The following is a 19,836-nucleotide window of genomic DNA, read 5'->3' as shown; positions in this document are numbered from 1 at the left end:
ATTCTATGTCTTTATTTTTTCATCTTTTTCTTGTATCATCTTTCTCTTCTTCTTTGTTTTGTTCTTCATTTTAGTTATCTTTTTCTTTGTCTTCTTTCTCTTCCTCCTCCTCCTCCTCCAATTTCTTCTCATTGACATCTTTCTTCTTTCCTTTTTATTTTTTCTTCACTTCATTTTTTCATTTTTTTTCTTTTTTTTTTCTTCACTTATTCTTTTTTTCTCTCTCCCAATATTATTTTCCCCAATGAAAGCATTTATTATTTTGGGATATGTATTGTTCTATTTGACTTTAAGAATGTTTGATTTATTTCTTTAAAATATTATATGGGTACCCTTATAGGGATTGCATTAAATCTGTACAATGCTTTGGGGGAAATATTGCCATTTTAAATGATGTTAACTTCCCATTTCGCCTCTTCAGTTATGGTGACTCCAAGGTGTTTATTTTCTGATGGGCTCAAATTCTCAATTTTCAAGGTTTTTTTTAAAACCATACGTGTAATGTCTGAATACATCTTTAGAACATATAAATTATATATAATCAAGCATTATATCACAGGTACAAAGTTTTTTAAGAAATGACAGATGATATGAGAAAATGCATATATAGATAAATAATTTGTATCATTATACCTTTGACTCCACTATTCAAGATTCTTTTAAAAATTTATCCTTTAGAAAACCTTATGTGTTTTTATTGCCTACATTTAATAATTTGTTTTGTTTTTCTTTAGGAAGACCCACTAAAATATATGAACTAATGGCAAAAGCTGAAATATGGCTGATTAGAACATATTGGGATTATCAGTTTCCTCACCCAATCTTACCAAATTTTGAATTTGTGGGAGGACTCCTCTGCAAACCTGCTGAACCCTTACCTAAGGTAAACTTGGTCCAAGTTTTTCTTTTTAGTCTGTTTCATCATCAGAAATCAAGCTAAAAGGAAATTCTCATAAAAAGAGGCGCAAGTCATCAAATGGTTTGTAAATTTACAAATAAATGTAAATTTGTGTTAGTGTTATTTTAATACTAAAAATTTTTCATTTGAGACATTTAGATTTTATATCAACTAATATAATTTTGAGTAGCTTGTTGAGTTATGCACCAAAGCCGTATCAAATCTCATTTAATTCCCTTGTATAACCTGACTTTTAGCACCATAACTGATTAAAAAAGGAATATATGGAATAAAGTAAATGCACTACATATACATAGTAAGAGTTAAAGTCTGTTAAAATGCATTGTGTATTTTTTACTGCAACATAATTATTTACCAAGTTCTTCATAATTCAGTTTGTTTTAGCCATTAAGTTTCCAACAACAATCCCACCAACAATATGACCTTTTCTCCATGAATGTCCCCCTTTTTCCCACACACCAACTCTAATGTCACCTCTATTGCAGGCACAAATTTACATCAATTGTTTGTTACAACAAAAATACAAATGGAATTTTCAAAACTTATATCAATAGTTATCAGTTTCAAAATGATATTATAAAATAAGTTTCAGAGGACTTACTCTAATGATAAGTGCTAGTAAGACTTCTGTATTATTGATTAAGCTTATTTATCTTGGTAGAATTCTATGTAATTCACCCATCTGAAATACCAGTATCCTACTGGGTTGACAATCTATGAAATGATGAGATGTCATATGGCCACATCTGTGGCTGTATGGTCTACTGCCTGTAGATTTGGAACAATTTGCTGGTTTAAAATATTGATGATTCAGTTTTGGAGATTGGGCCAACTTATATAGGCAGAGGATATCAAGTGAGGTTGTAAGCTGCTGTGATCTCAGGAAGAAAGGCAAATCTGCCTATGCCCCATGTAAAAAGGCCCAGAGTTGTCGACCCAAATTAGTATAGCAGGAAAAATGGTGGCATCATATTCTTTGAGATTAATTGTGAAGCTGAAGCTGTTAATATGTTGTCAGATGACAAGAATAGGCAGGGTTTGTTGGGTTTTTCACTTGCAGTGTGGAAGGTCAGAAGGAAATAAGCCTCTTCCCATTCTGAGAAAACCTCAGAGTTTTTAGCCAATTGACTTGTCCCTCCTGGAAAGAATTGGTTGCTTATAATTCTTTTATTTTTTATAATAATTTTTATTTTGAGTGAAGTGGATTACATATCTTCCACAGTAATATTTTAGGTACATATTAACATTGAATCAAGGGAATTCCCATCACCAAAGTTGTCTCCCTCCACCCCTGTTTTCAGCTTGCATCCCATATCCCCCACCCTTACCCCCCCCAGGCTGCTAGTATAAGTGGTCCCCTCTGTGTCTAGATTACTGCTTAGTGATCATACAAATGTTTGGTCTTGGTACCCTCCATTATTTCTCCTTCAATTTGAGAGGTGGAACTAGATGATTCAAGTTATGTGGTTCTGTTTGAAGAAAAGAAAATCAATAAAATGGGGTAAAAATCAAATAAGCCCAAAATAGACAGAGTCCTTCTAGAGGCTCTCAACATTCGTTTGAGAGAAGACTAGGACAAAGGAAGAGAAACACTACAACAATACAAAAGAAATATCAAACAAAAAAACCAGTGAGTACTACAGCAATAAAGACAAACACCACATAATAGATTAGTTCTGGAGCTGGGCCATTTCTATGAGTGTTGGGTGTGAAGTGGGCTGCTGTATATTCAGAGTGAAAGGGAAATATCCACAGTGCTATTCTGAGGTGATCAAGTTGTCAACCTGGTAAAGTCTACCTGGTAAAGTCTAATTGGCATCATATTGCTCTTTTGGAGATTAGTTGTGGCACTGGGCCACTTTTAAGACACCAACGAAACTAATCTAAATTATTGAATTCCAATCATTTCCTTATATTTAAAAACATTCCCTAATGTAACACTACAAAGAATATAATTTTGTTAACATATAAGAAGAAATATTTTGTGGTGGAAAGCAAAACATCAATATGAACTAAAATCAATCTAATCCTTTAAGATGTAATTTAAAATAATAATCCATTTCAAAATTATTTTATATTTAATACACTCTAAATTTATTTGCAACAATGCAAAACTCAGATTGTATTAAAGGTGTTCTCTCTTAAAAATAGTTTACATATGAAAATACACTTAAAATATATACATTTAAAGTGTATATCATGGTTACATGGATGACTTATTGTGTGATATTTTCATCTTCTAATGAATCCACAATGATGAACATGTTTGTTTGCACTTTTTTCATAAAACAAGGGTTGCTGTGTTTTTGGCCTAGATGAGATAAGAATATCTCAACAGTGCATGCATTCAGGAACAAGGACCGAATATTCTGATAAAAAAAAAAAAGCTGACACAGGGCATAAGTTGCTTGTCTTGTCTAAAACCATCACATATCAACCCCTAGAACAACATAGGGTCACATGTATATTTTCTGGAGTAAATTATTTTTTCTTAGTACAAAGCCAGCAATAGCCCCTACGCACTACAATGTAGGGCTTGGCTAAAACTCCTCTTCGAAGGAAAAAATAAAACAAGTCTATCTGGCCATTTCTAACAAGATAACATATCAAGTCTTGAAGATGATCAAATATTCAATTTTATAAACATCCATAGATAATTATGTATCTTGTCCAGAAACCATGAGTGGGGATGAGTAGAATATTTTAGGTTGCAAGTTATCAGTAGCAAATAGGCACCCTTAGTACCAAAGAAAACTATGGTGATGATTCAAACCATGCTGCCAGATTAAACATAAACAGAGTTCATTCACACCTGGCTAAAAAAATCTGTATTCAGAAATACTCTATCTCCAAGATGAAACAGGTAGTGCACAAACTACGGAGCCACCATTTCTGTTATACTGCTCTTTTCAGAGTAAGTCTAGGTTAGTTCTGACAGCAACTATTTGGATGTAGCATGAGTTCTAATTGGCAACTCTATGAAGCCATGTGCCAATTTACAATGCAGAGGGGATTTTTAGGTCATGAGTATCCAGTTTTGACTCGGTGGCCATAGTTTCAGAAACCTGGAGAGCCACTGTCTACATTAATTTGAAACAGTGCAAAATTTAGATTGTATGCAAGGTGTTCTCTCTTAAAAAGTTTACATATAAAATTTATTTATTACATTTATTAAATTTAAATTTAAATGTTGAACATTAAATTAAATTTAAAAACAGTCTCTTATGTAACATTGCAAAGAATAAAACTTTGTTAACATATAAGATGAAATATTTTGTGGTGGAAAGCAAAACATCAATATGAACTAAAATCAATCTATTCCTTTAAGATATAATTTAAAATGATAATCCATTTCAAAATTATTTTATATTTAATACACACTGAATTAGAATATTGAATTTATTAAGGAGATAAGATCTCAATCCCACTTGGTGAAAACTAAATTCACTATAAAACAGATATGGAGCAAGCCCTGAAATAATGTCACAACCAATAAGAATTGAGAGCAATACTAAGAATTTTAGGAAGAAAGTGTACATACATAATGTTTTGTTCATAGAACTGTAACTTACTTGGTAGAAGCTAGATGGTTGTTGACAGAGGCTATTCTGATTTACTACTAGAAACAAAATTTTTAATATTTTTCTTTGAAATCACAAGTTCATTTATTTTACTTGCATAGGTGGAACTATGCTCAGATATTTGCTTAAGGTCTTGTTTCCTTGGACAGAAACATCCAAAACAGGATTAAGAGGTCATCACTAATTTTGTTGCAAATATCTCAAAACATTCTTTATATTTTCCATTTTCCTGATCTCATTTTTGATGCAGGAAAATTGAAATGTAAATAATTCCTCTATCTTTATAGACTCCAGGTTGGAAATTAGAATATGTTCCAGATAGCATTTGCCCATTATAGTATTATAGCTAATGACACTGATATGAATACTTAGAATTTTTGATTGGTAATAATTTACCTGGTTTTAACTCTATGGAAAACAGTATGAACACTCCTTAATAAATTAAAATATAATGTGTAGGAGATAAGTCACAAAGATAAATTCTGGCATGTTGCTGACCCTAGTTTAATAACTACCACCAAAAGTTACCGAAATATCTATGGAGGCAACCCTGGAGAATAGTGAGTAGTTGTGTGTGTGTTTTTTTTTTAACAATCTGAACACTTTAGGAACAAAAGCTAGGTGTTGTAGGCAGCTTCTGTCTTACAGCCATCAGTGAGATTTTGGAGAATCCACTTTAGGGAGAGTGGGTTGTACGGGCAGTGAAATATGAAATATGAAATAATTATACCACATACAGAGGATGTGGTGTCAACACGTTTCTGGCAGGAGTGCTACAAATTTAATCTTTAGTCAAAGGAGTATATAAAGGGTAAAGAGCCAGTCATATCATGAAAGGAATGCCCGCATTTGTTTCTTTCAAAGTATCAATGTACATTGTTTAATTTTAAAACAAATACACATAGCTTTAGGTGGTCTATAACCTTAGAATAGAATAGGTTTCAGTTAGGAGCCAGAGGATAAAAGGAAGGATAATTTCATTTTTTTTCTTTAACCAACTTTATTACATACATGATTATGTTTGGGTTTCAGTCATGTAAAGAACACCACCCATCACCAGTGCAACATTCCCATCACCAATGTCCCAAATCTCCCTCCTCCCCACCCAACCCCTGCCTGTACTCTAGATAGGCTTTCTATTTCCCTCGTACATTCTCATTATTAGGATAGTTTAAAACGTAGTTATTTCACTAACTAAACTCATCCCTGTTTGCAGTGAGCTTCATGAGGTGAGCTGGAACTTCCAGGTCTTTTCTCTTTTGTGTCTAAATATTATTATTGCAAGAATGTCTTTCATTTTTTTTAAAACCCATAGATGAGTGAGACCATTGTGCACCTTTCTCTCTCTCTCTCTCTGACTTATTTCACTCAGCATAATAGATTCCATGTACATCTATGTATAGGAAAATTTCATGACTTCATCTCTCCTGATAGCTGCATAATATTCCATTGTGTACATGTACCACAGTTTCTTTAGCCATTCATCTGTTGAAGGGTATCTTGGCTGTTTCCAGAGTTTTACTATGGTAAATAGTGCTGCAATGAATATAGGTATAAGGAAGGATTTTTGTACTGTATTTTTGTGTTCCTAGGGCATATTCCTAAAAGTGGTATAGCTGGGTCATATGGGAGCTCGATTTCCAGTTTTTGGAGGAATCTCCATATTGCTTTCCATAAAGATTGAACTAGACAGCATTCCCACCAGCAGTAGATAAGAGTTCCTTTCTCTCTACATCCCCACCAACACTGCTTGTTCTCATTCTTTGTGATGTGTGCCAATCTCTGGGCTGTGAGGTGGTACCTCATAGTTGTTTTGATTTGCATCTCCCTGATGATTAGTGATGTGAAGCATTTTTTCATGTGTCTTTTGGCCATATGTATTTCTTCTTTGTCAAAGTATCTGTCCATTTCTTCTCCTCATTTTTTGATGAGATTAGATGTTTTTTTTTTCTTGTAAAGTTCTGTCAGTGCCTTGTATATTTTGGAAATTAGCCCCTTATCTGATGGGTGTTGGGTGAATAGTTTCTCCCACTCAGTGGGGGGGGGGGGCTCTTGTATCCTGGGCGCTATTTCTTTTGAGGTGCAGAAGCTTCTCAGTTTAATATATTCCCATCTGTTAATCTCTGCTTTCACTTGCTAGGAGAGTGCAGTTTCCTACTTAAAGATGCCTTTATTCTCAATGTCCTGGAGTGTTTTACCGATGTGTTGTTCTATATATCTTATAGTTTCAGATCTGATATAGAGGTCTTTCATCCATTTGGATTTAACCGTGTACATGATGTTAGCTGATGGGTCTAAGTTCAAGTTTTTGCAAGTAGCTACAATAAAGTAGGTTTCATCCCAGAAATGCAAGGCTGGTTTAACATCCATAAATCTATCAACATAATACACAACATCAACAACACAAAATCACATGATCATATCAATAGATGCAGAGACAGCATTTGATAAGGTCCAACACCCATTCTTAATCAAAACTCTCAGCAAGATGGGAATGAAAGTACCCTTTCTCAATATAGTTAAGGCCATCTACCACAAGCCACAGGCAAATACTGTCCTCAATGGAGAAAAACTGAAAGCTTTTCCTCTAAATTCTGGCACAAGACAAGGCTGTCCTCTCTCAACACTCCTATTCAACATAGCACTGGAAGTACTTGCTATATCGAATAGGCAAGAAAAAGATATCAAGGGAATTCAGATAGGAAAGAAAGAAGTCAAGCTCTCACTGTTTGCAGATGACATGATGCTCTACTTAGAAAACCCTAAAGTCTCTACCAAAAAGCTTCTAGAAACAATAGACACATATAGCAATGTGGCAGGCAACAAAATTAACACACAAATATCAATGGCATTTCTATACACCAATAGTAATAAGGAAGAAATGGACATTAAGAAAACAACCCCATTCACAATAGTGCCACACAAACTCAAATATCTTGGAATCAACTTGACTAAATATGTGAAGGACCTATGCAAAGAAAACTATAAAACTCTGCTGCAATAAATAAGAGAGGACACACAGAAATGGAAACACATACCCTGCTCATGGATTGGCAGGATTAACATCATTTAAATGGCAATATTCCCCAAAGCATTGTACAGATTTAATGCAATCCCTTTAAAGATACCCATAACATTCTTCAAAGAAGTGGATCAGGCACTTTTGAAATAAGCACCCTAGAATAGCTAATGCAATCATTGGGAAAAAGAATATGGGAGGGATTACTTTCCCCAACTTTAAACTGTACTACAAAGCAATAGTTATCAAAACAGCATGGTATTGGAATAAAGACAGGCCCTCAGATCAGTGGAATAGGCTTGAATACTCAGAGAATGTTCCACAGACATACAATCACCTAATTTTTGATAAAGGAGCAAGAAATTCTAAATGGAGCAAAGAAAGCCTCTTCAACAAGTGGTGTTGGCACAACTGGCTAGCCACTTGCAAAAAATTGAACTTAGACCCCCAGCTAATTTCTTACATATCAAAGTAATTCCTGACCCTAGGTGTCATAACTGATGTAAATTAAGGAATAGCAGGAATCCTGGTTTTCTTTCTAATAAAAATATCCTTAACCTGTGGAATCATTTTCTTGCTAGGGGCTTAGACCCACTTCCTATGATCTGGTAATAGAAAGAGATAAAACTTATGAAAAAGGTACAGAATTATACTTAATAAATAGCCTAATCTACATTGGCTGAACCTGTTGTTAGCAGGTATTCAAAGTGACAGGGAAAGTCCCTCAGGCAAAGTCATCCTGCTGTGGTGCTCAAAGACAAGGAGAGAAGATATTGTCTTGAAGATGCTATGTTTTGACTTGGCCTTAGGAAGAAAATAGGCTGACAGAAAGACAGGTAGCTGGCTGGACTTTGCAAGTCTTTAGTACTAAAATTTCTTTTGACTGAACAATGACTGGGGCTATATTTCTGTAGTTTTGCAAGGGAGACAAAGCCAAATAAAAGGAACGAGAAATATGTCACTGCCATGCCATGAATATAACAGAAATATAGCCAGTAATCTATGCAGGGGCTATGATTGACTTCTCCAATGGACCTTCTGGTTGAAATATTTTTGGGGGGTGAATCAGGCACTGCACCAGGAAAGCCAATAGACACATCTGGTGTGTGCTTCCCTTAATAATGGAGACATCCATGTTGCATGCAATGACAGCTAGGGTTGCTTTATGCAATTCTTTTCACTACAGGAAATTTACAAAGATAGGTGGATTGAACGGTTGTCCAGATAGGACAAAGATGATTCAGAAGATTTATGACCTCCTTAAAACCCCTTGGGAGACTCCCCAAAACAAAACTTATCTCATAATGACCCATATATTTTATTCATGAACATTTAATTAAGAATACTGAAGCGGGCCGGGCGGTGGCGCAAAGAGGTAAGGTGCCTGCCTTGCCTGCGCTAGCCTTGGACGGACCGCGGTTCGATCCCCCGGCGTCCCATATGGTCCCCCAAGCCAGGAGCGACTTCTGAGCGCATAGCCAGGAGTAACCCCTGAGCGTTACCGGGTGTGGCCCAAAAACCAAAAAAAAAAAAAAAAAAAAAAAAAAAAAAAAAAAAAAAAGAATACTGAAGCACTGAATTGAAGGATTTATGTGCAACAATATCCATTACTGCTTTATTCATGATAGTTATGTAATAGAAATTTTGTGCTGGCAAAAATATTGTTGAATATTATAAATATATTTTATATAAAGATAAGAATCTTTGCCTTATGGGAAAGGCAAGAAGCTGATGATGAAAAGAAAAACCTCATGTGATACTGGAAAAATGATAGAGAAGCCCACAAGCACTTTTTAAAATATCTTTATTTAAACACCGTGTTTACAAACATGATTGTAGTTGAGTTTCAGTCATAAAAAGAACACCCCCCTTCACCAGTGCAACATTCCCATCACCAATGCCACCATTACCCCAGTGCAACATTCCCATCACCAATGCCACCATTACCCCCCCACTGCCCAAAAGGGAGCATTAGTTACTTCTTTGGGGGGGTGGGTCACACCCTGCTGCACTCAGGGATTACTCCTGGCTCTTCACTCTGAAGTGTTCAAAAGTCGCTGTAAAGTCGCTCCTGGCAGGCTCAGGGGACCATATGCGATGCCGGGAATCGAACTGTTGGGGTTGGCCTCATGCAAGGCAAATGCTCTACTGCTGTACTATCACTCCGACCCCTTATTCTATAGGAACTTTAAAAAAAAAAAAGAGCAGTAACTTTTCATGCCCCAAAGTATAAATATAAGCAGTATTAAACCATGTTACAACTAAAAATAAAATCCTTGCTTTATGTGGTGAGGCAAGAAGCTGCTAAATGAGTATGGAGAGGGAAACCTGATGAGACACTGGAGAAGGCCACAGGCACTTTAAGCAGAGGAAGAACCGTGACTTTGATTGACACAAAACATAAATCACAAAGCATAAAGTACTGCCACAACGCAGTACTGAATCATGTTACAACTACAAGTAAATCTACAATGGTAAAACTTGTGCATACTTAAATAATCTTAAATAGCATTATTGCTCCCAAGACAGTTAAGACATTTTTTCCTGGACTAGATTGTAGAACTATTATTGATGTGTGTGTTGCCAGTATTGAGAAAGGGGTTCACACTTAAATCAAGTGCTTTACCCCTGAGCCACATATTGGCTCTAGTCTTATGAGATTATGTTGCTCATACATAGAGAAATGTTTTTTCTTCTCAGGAAATGGAAGAATTTGTACAGAGCTCTGGTGAAAATGGCATTGTGGTGTTCAGTCTGGGATCAATGATTTCTAATATGCCTGAAGAAAAAGCCAACATGTTTGCATCAGCCCTAGCACAGATTCCACAAAAGGTTAGGTAATGTATATGTATAAAAATATTAATAATCTGCCTATTAAATTTGTAATAGTTTGAAGGTTTATGGTTATAAAAATATTTTAATGTATGTAGTCAATAATTGAGATTATAGATTGCATGCAATAAATAGTCAAGTGTTATCATTAATGTTTTATTTTATCAATCCAGTACAAAATATACATGACAGTTGTTCAATTAAAACAAAAGGTACTGTGGAAGACTAATAACATTGAACACAGAATAAAATATATTAAGTAACAATAGGATGATTATTATATTGATAATTTAGGCAGGTCCAGAAACACCAAATTCTACCCTGCAATGTATACATATTTCTTGCAAAATATATGGTAGGTAAGCAATGCAAATGGTATTATAAAAAATGAAACCTTAAATTTAACTATTAATTTATAAAGCAAAAAAGCATCAGGGACAGTGCTTACATGGTAACTTAGGACTCATTTCTTAATGAATTAGGTATAAAGTTATTTGCCTTGAAGTGTACAATTCAAAGAACTGTCTAAATTAACAAATTGCCTCCAAATTTCCAAAGTAGACACAAATGTTTTGAACCTGAGGTAACTCAGAACATGAAAAAAAGCCAATAAAAAATAAGTTTAGCACAGAAACCACCCCGCACACCGGTACCCAAGGTGAGTGCATTCCCCTGAGGCCACTCCACGTGGGCACGCAGAGACCTCCATGTCTGCCACCCTGCTCACCATCCCCATAGTGAGTGCAGTGCCCTGAGGCCGCTCCACTTGGGCGCACAGAAACCCTCGCACCCACCACCCCCATGCCGGTCACTAGGGTGAGTACATTCCCCTGAGGCCACTCCATGTGGGGCGCAGAGACCTCCATGACCACCACCTGCGCGCCATCCCCAGAGTGAGTGCAGTGCCCTGAGGCCGCTCCACCTGGGGGCGCAGAAACCCCCACGTCCGCCACCTCCCGCACTGGTCCCCAGGGTGAGTGCATTCCCCTGAGGCTGCTCCACGTGGGTGCACAGAGACCCCCGTGTCCACCACTTTGCTCTCCTGTCCCCAGAGATCACCTCACCAGACCAGAATTCAGACAGAGAAGTGAAGTTCCCTGGCACATAGCTGCTCAGAAACACCTGCGCCAGACCCACTCTACATCACTGGGACAGGCTGGGACAAATAGACTGAGGGAGGACAGAGAGCTAGGCTCAACAGCACCCTCCACCATTGTGGCCAGGAGTGGAACTGCACCAGCTGGCAGGAATAAGGAGAAGGGAATTGATCAGACCCACTGACGGAAGTGGCAGGGCTGCCTTCCAGGTAGGGGAGGGGAAGCGAAGGAGCTAGGCTCAACAGCACCCTCAACCATTGTGGCCAGAGAGGAACTGCACTAGCTGGCAACAAAAGGGAAAAGCAACAGATCAGGCCACATAGAGAGCACAGGAGGAGCCAAACCTCAGCAAGCTCATCCAACAGCCCCCTCTAGAGCCACGCTCAGGGAGGGAACCCCATGCCACAGGGGGCCAAAGCAGGCTGAATTCGGAAGGCGCTGCACTCCAAGCAACACCAATAAATGCAAATAAATATGGGTAAATCAAGGAGAAACCTAACATCTAGAGATACGGAAACAAACCCTACCAAGTTTCCAAGTCCACCAAAATGCACAGATCCCTTAGAAAGAGACCTAAAAGAAGCCATGAGGAAGGAAATGTAAGAATTGATCAAGAAAATGAAAGAAACACTAGCCACTGAGTACAAGAAATCTGTGGACAAATAAATCGAGACAAATTAAAGAAGAAATGTTAAAGAACATGAGAGATTCTATACAAAAGGAATTGAAGGAATTAAAAGACAACGTAACAAGCCTTATGAGCAGAAACACACAGTTAGAGAAGCACATTGAAGAACTCGAAGGAAAACTGCAAACAAAAAATAACAAAGAAACCAGCAAGGAAATAAAAGGCAAAGCACTGGAAGAAAAAGTCCAGTATCTAATGAACAAGGACAAAAGAAATAACCTAAGAATTTTGGGTATACCATAAGGGGAGGATAGGGAAAGAAGAAGAACAAGTAGTCAGAGAAATAATAACAGAAAACTTTCCCACACTTGGAAAGAAGATTCAGTGCAAATCCAGGAAGTGAAGAGAGTCCCTAATAAAATAGACCCTAATAAACCAACACCAAGACATATAGTAATACAAATGGCAAAAAAACAAAGAGAAAGATGAGCTCCTTAAAGCAATAAGGGGAAAAAAACCTCAAATACAAAGAAAGAGACATAAGAATCAAATCAGATCTCCATTTAAAATATTTCAAGCAAGAAGACAGTGGAACAACATATTCAAATACCTGAATGAAAGAAATTTCGAACCTAGGATCCAATATCCAGCAACACTTTCATTCATATGGGAGGGCAGACTAAAAACATTCTCAAACAAAAATGAACTTACATTATTCGCTCAAACAAAACCGATCCTAAAGACCTAGTCAGAGAAGAATTACACAATCCAAACTCCCAATTGTAACAACAAGCACCCTACACAAAAGAAATGCACAACAGTCCTCTCTGTCAATAATCTCCCTAAATGTTAACGGACTAAACTCTCCCATTAAGAATCACATAGTAGAGAACTGGATTAGAAAACATAAACCAGACTTCTGCTGCTTGCAAGAAACACACCTGCAACTACAGGATAAACACAGACTTAGAATGAAAGGATGGTAATTAATTATTCAGGCTAATAGAAAACAAAAAAGAGCAGGGACAGCCATTCTTACATTGGACCAAATTCCATTCTACCTCAAAAAAGGGATCAGGGACAAAAAGGGACACTACTTATTGATCAGGGGAACACTAGATCAAGAAGTACTAACCCTGCTCAATATTTATACACCTAATGAGGAGCGAGCAAAATATGTGAGGCAACTGCTTCTATACCAGGAGAAACACATGAAGGGAAATGTGATAATTGTAGGAGATCTCAATACTCCACTATCACCACTGGACAGATCCACAAAGCAGAAAATAGCAAAGAATTAAGAGCCCTAAATGAAAAATTAGAAGAGCTAGGGATAATAGACTTATATAGGTCCCTCCATCCACGGAAAACAGAATACACACTCTTCTCAAGCCCACATGGAACCTTCTCCAGAATAGACCATGTCCTAGGATACAAATCTAACCATATAAGACCACAAATGTAAGGATCACTAGAAGCACCCTATCAGATCACTATGCAACAGTGGTCAAAATTGACTACAAGAAGAAGCAATGGAGGAAAAACTAATACCTGGAGATTAAACAACATGCTGCTCAACAACATCTGGATAAAAGAGCAAATCAAGGAAGAAATAAAAAGATTCCTTGAGACAAATGATAATGAAGAGACAACCTGTCAAAATCTGTGGGACACAGCAAAAGCAGTAATTAGCGGGAAACTCATAGCAATACAGGCCTATGTCAAGAAACAGAAAAATGACAAAACCAATAGTTTAAAGGATCACCTCAAGAAATTGGAACAACAGCAACAAAGAAATCCAACCACAACCAGAAGGCAAGAAATAATAAAAACCAGAGCAGAAATAAACAGCATGGAAACTAAGAAAACAATACAAAAAAATCAATGAGACCAAGAGTTGGTATTTTGAAAAATAAACAAGATAGAAAAACCACTGGCAAAACTCACCAAAAAAGAGGGAAAACACCAAAATCAGTAGAATCACAAATTAAAGGGGAGAGATTACAACAGAACCCCAAGAAATACAACACAACATGAGACCATATTATGAACAACTATACTCAGTTAGACTAGAGAACCCAGTAGAAATCGACAAATTCCTGGAAAAATACCATCTTTAGAGACTGGATAAGGTAGACCTAGAAAGCCTAAACAGACTGATCACTTCAGAGCAAATTAAAGATGTAACTAAGAAACTGCCTAAGAACAAAAGTCCTGGTCCAGATGGATTTACAGGCAAATTATATCAAACATTCCGAGAAGAATTACTACCACTTTTCCACAGGTTCTTCCAAACCATCAAAGAAACAGGAATCCTCCCCAACTCCTTTTATGAGGCTAATATCACACTCATTCCCAAAGATGGCAAAGACACCACCAAGAAAGAAAACTACAGACCAATCTCACTAATGAACATAAATGCAAAGATTCTCAACAAAATTTTAGCAAACCGAATCCAGCACTTTATCAAAAAGATCATACATCATGACCAAATGGGATTTATACCAGGAATACAAGGTTGGTTCAACATACACAGATCAATCAATATCATACCCACATCAACAACAAGAAAAACAAAAACCATATGATGATATCAGTCGATGCAGAGGAGTTTGACAAAATCTAACAACCATTCATGTTGAAAACACTCAGCAAAATGGAGTTAGAGGAACATTCCTCAAGATAGTTACAGCTATCTATGAAAAGCCCACAGCCAACATTATCCTTAATGGTTAAAAACTAGAAGCATTTCCACTAAAGTCAGGAACTAGGCAAGGCTGTCCACTTTCTCCACTCTTATTCAATATAATCTTAGAATTCCTAGCAATAGCAATTCGACAAGAGATGGGAATCAAAGAAAATCCAAATTGGGAAAGAGGAACACAAGCTATCTCTTTTTGAGAAAATATGATGATATACATCAAAAACCCTAAAGAGTCCACAGTAAAACTCCTAGAAACAATTAACCAATACATCAATGTGGCTGGCTACAAATTTAATACAAAAAAGGACAGTAGTGTTTCTCTATACAAATAACAAAATTGAGGAGAGAGAGATTAAAAAATACAACTCCATTTAAAATGCTATCAAAAAAATATAAGCTACATAGGAATCAACCTTACTAGGGAAGCAAAGGACCTATACCAGGGAAATTTCAAAACACTCCAGAAGAAATTGAAGAGGATCTAAGTAAATGAAGTACATCCCATGCTCATGGGTAGGTAGAATCAACATAGACAAAATGACTATCTACCAAACCTACTATATAGATTTAATGCAGTACTGATACAAATTCAGACATCATTCTTTAAAGAATTATATCAATCATAAAATTCATCTGGAACCACAAAAGACCCAGGATAGCCAAACACATATTGAAAAACAAGAATCTGGGTGGCATCTCTTTACATAACTTGAAACTATACTATAAAGCCATAGTGATCGAAACAGCATGGTACTGGAACAAAGATAAGACCTCAGACCAGTGGGTTAGAACAGAATTTCCAGACATAAACCCACAGATATACAGCCAACTAATATTTGACAAAAGAGCCAAGAACTTGAAATGGAACAAAGAAAGTCTTTTCAACAAGTGGTGTTGGTACAACTGGAAAACCACATGTAAGAAATTCATAATTGACCCATACCTCACTTTTTATACAAAAGTCAACTCAAAATGGATCAAAGACCTTGAAATCAGACCCAAATCTATAAAGTTTATTGAGGATAAAATAGACAGAACACTCGAAGACCTATATATCAAAAAGGTCTTCGAGGATAGAGCACCAAGGGTAAGAACTTTAGTGTCAAACATAAACAAATGGGATTACATCAAACTACAAAACTTCTTCATGGCAAAAGAAACCTTACTTAACACCAGAAGACAGTTAACAGAATGGGAAAAAATCTTTTCACTGAACATATTAAATAAAGGGCATATATCCAGAATATACAAAGCACTCAGAAAGCTGACCCCCCCAAAATCAAAGAAACCTTACTTAACACGAGAAGACAGTTAACAGAATGGGAAAAAATCTTTTCACTGAACATATTAAATAAAGGGCATATATCCAGAATATACAAAGCACTCAGAAAGCTGACCCCCCCCCCAAAATCAAATAAAGCCATAAAAAATGGGAAGATGAAATGAATAGACACTTCTCTAAGGAAGACCAAAAAATGGCCAACAAATACATCATCAGAGAAATCTAAATCAAATCAACAATGAGGTACCACCTTACACCAGTGAGAATGGCTCACATCAAAAATAATGGGAACAGTCTCTGTTGGCGGGGTTGTGGTATGAAAGGCACTCTCATCCACTGCTGGTGGGAATGCCCCTAGTCCTATGGAAAACCCCTATGGAAAACAGTATGGAGAGTGCTCAAGGAACTCTGAATTGAGCTACCATTTGACCCAGCAATTGCTCTCATAGGTATCTACCCCCATGTCAAAAGGACATTCATCCCAAAGTATGTGTGCACCCCACTATTTATTGCAGCACTAAGTATAATAGCCAAGTCTTGGAACCAACCTCGATGTCCATCAGATGAGTGGATAATTAAGATGTGGTGTCTATACACAATGGAATAATACATGGCAGTCAGAAATGATACAATCATGGACTTTGCAGCAACCTGGATGGACCTAGAACATATCATGTTAAACAAAGTAAGTCAGAAGATGAAAGATAAACACAGAATGATAGCACTATTCTGAAGCATGTAGAACATACATCTTATATTCAACTAATACTCAACAAACAAATAACAGGGTTTCATAAGGTAGAAACTCCAAACACTGTAACAGTCAACATATACCGGGGAGAAGTGCCCAAAACACATGAAAGAGGAACAACACAAACTTTTGACTACACATTATACCACAAAGAAACCAGTAACAGCAGAAACAGCAGCATAACGAGAACAGGTTTATAATCAGCTTCCTACTGCAAAGGCCCATAAAAATCCCTTTGGGATCTAATACAGGATTACAAATAAAGAATACCATGGAAAATCACTGTATCCAATGGAAACATCTCATAACAGTATGTTTTAATGCCTTTATCTTACTATATTTAAAATAACCTCTCAGCTTCTCTGTCCACAGGTGTTATTGGATACAAAGGGTGGACAAACTAAGATGGTATCTCAGGGCTCAGTCACACGAGATACCATACCCAGCTTGTACTACGAGAATGTCTCGAAAAAACTCTTTAACATACACTTTATCTCTAGCTTATACCTTCTTTTAGGACCTAAAGCACATGACCAGCCAGACCACCAAAGCAGCAACTGTGACCTACAGTCTTATACTACAGGCCCTACTCATTGAACACATTCAAGCAAACTAGCATTCTCTTGCTCTTTTCTCCTCTCTTCTCACTACTTTCTTCTTTTTCTTTTTTTTCTTTTTTCTTCTCCTTTTCTTTTTAATGTATCTTCTCTTTTCTTCTTTCCTGCCCCTTCCATATATTTTCCCCTTTTCCCCCTTTGGAAATTCGACTATCCCTTCACCCCTCAATCCCATCCAGATTTCTCACCTTATTAAAACTCTTCATCCTCAGTTCTTAACCCATTAGGCATCAAGACTGACCTCCTATCCCAAAGAACCAGTACCCAGCACTCAAGCGAAGGGACACCCAGACAAACCCACACCTCATCCCCGGCAAGAAAAGGAAACCAACTCCCCTGTGGACTCATGCTGTGCGGCCCTCCTTACCTACTCTTCCTAACGTTGACTATTACCTGAAATCGGACTTAGCTCTAAAAGTATCCCCAAAGCAAGAACTCTTCCCAAGACCTCCCTGCCGCAAATATTTTGCCAATATCAAGAAGGTCAGGGTGTGTGATGAAAAAGCACCCAGGAACCCACACACCATGAGACACTCTCAAAAGACAATGGGGAAACCTGTACTTCCATCATAAGTATAAGACCTGTATGACACTATCTCTTTACCTGCTTTTTCCCAAATGTAAGGTAGTCTACTGCATCATTTTGTTCCTTTAATCACTTTGTTATTTCATTTTTTAAAAATCTTTGCTCTTTATATATATATATATGAGCACATATATTTTTGTTTCTATTTTTATCTTTTTTTGTGTGTGTCACCTGTTTCTGTTTTCTTCTCTTTCCACACCAAAATGCACTGGCAATATAATGTAGCACCATTTCCTCCTGCAAAGACACACTAAAAAAGGGGGAAATATTACATATAAAAATGAGCTCTTATCTACTAGGGATAAGAACTTATACTTGTTTACAATACAGGGACATCTCCCACCTTGAAAACATGTCGTGTGGGCCCAACGTAGACTCCAGGTGATTAAACACCATCCATCCAGTCTTGAAGCTTGGATCCCAGACATAGAAACGACACAGCTCTTCACAACAGCTACAGGAAACAATCCCATCCGAGACATTCTTAATACTGCTGGGACACCAACAAGTGCCAGCTCTAATATGATATCCTGACAACGAGGAAAATGGGAACAACCTGACCTAGGAGCAGGTTATCCTACCCCACCAGCTAACGATAAGACAAAATGAGAAGACTTGTCACCCTTTGGTCTGTCCAAAAGCCAAGATTGCGATTTACAGATGACTGGCTGATTGAACCATGACCGAACTATATGTATCCTGGGATCAATAAAAAAGCCCTAGTCTAGGGTTTGATCTAAGACTTGCACAACCACCATGATCTCCAGTTCCAAAGGTCTGTCTGAGACAATTGCAACGGAATGGGCCTTCTGAAAACATATAGAAAGACGCTATCCTAGGCTCCATCCTAAGATCAGCGCAAGACCAAGTCCACCAACCACAGAAGACAGATTAAAATGACACTGAGGGAACAGAACTTCTAGAACCACAAAGAAAGACTTCATCATAAGCTCCACTCCTTGACCTGTGTAGATACCGAGATCTCTAGATACAGAGGTCTGATTTTTATCACCCAGGACAGAGCAGAAGTCTTCCAAACACCACGAAAGCACTGAGGAGAGTAAATCAACCTGAACGGAGTCTATAGTTAATCCCATGACAATATATTCCAAGGGTGGAGAAACCCTGAATCTCTTAGGTCAAGGGAATTCCTTTTCAAATGACCCCAATATTTACTGTGCCTGTGCAGGATGGGAAAAAAAGGCAAAAAAGAACAAAGCAATTTTTTTAATTTAGCTATCTAGATTTTGTAGATGTCTTTGTTTTGGTGAGGTTATTGAAGTTGCTGTCCCCATTTATATTTATTTATTTATTTATTTATTTATTTTATTTCTTGATGTGCTCTGCTATGTTTTTTTATCTCAAGACCATGTTTTTTTGGGTTTTTTTTTTTTGGTTTTTTTTTTTTTTTTTTTGGTTTTTGGGCCACACCCTGTGACGCTCAGGGGTTACTCCTGGCTATGCGCTCAGAAGTTGCTCCTGGCTACTTGGGGGACCATATGGGACGCCGGGGGATCGAACCGCGGTCCGTCCTAGGCTAGCGCAGGCAAGGCAGGCACCTTACCTCCAGCGCCACCGCCCGGCCCCAAGACCATGGTTTTTATGTGGTGCTTATCTTTATTGTTGGAGTGCTCATTGTATATTTTATTTGACACTTCTTTTTGTACTGTTGGGGTGTTTCACCTCTTTTTCCCCTTCATCCCTCAAACCAATGATGAGATCCTCTGGAAGGACTCTGCCCATTTTCGACGTATTTGATTTTTACTCCAGTTTATTACTTTTCTCTTCTTCAAACAAAACCACATAACTTGAACTATCTA

At 37.4% G+C, this 19,836-nt stretch overlaps 1 protein-coding gene across 1 annotated transcript in view; it reads left to right on the top strand.

Moving 5' to 3' along the window:
* The window catches only part of LOC126032360 (UDP-glucuronosyltransferase 2B31-like), a 40,786-nt gene that overhangs the window by 9,239 nt on the left and 11,711 nt on the right, over positions 1-19,836 (top strand). The window contains exons 2-3 of the mRNA XM_049790020.1: positions 735-883; positions 10,220-10,351. Of these exons, the coding sequence (XP_049645977.1) occupies positions 735-883; positions 10,220-10,351 (281 nt within the window). The remainder of the gene's footprint in view (positions 1-734; positions 884-10,219; positions 10,352-19,836) is intronic.

This window comes from Suncus etruscus, chromosome 16, assembly GCF_024139225.1.
Source record: "Suncus etruscus isolate mSunEtr1 chromosome 16, mSunEtr1.pri.cur, whole genome shotgun sequence".
NCBI lineage: Eukaryota > Metazoa > Chordata > Mammalia > Eulipotyphla > Soricidae > Suncus > Suncus etruscus.
This window is presented reverse-complemented; position numbering and strand designations above follow the sequence as displayed.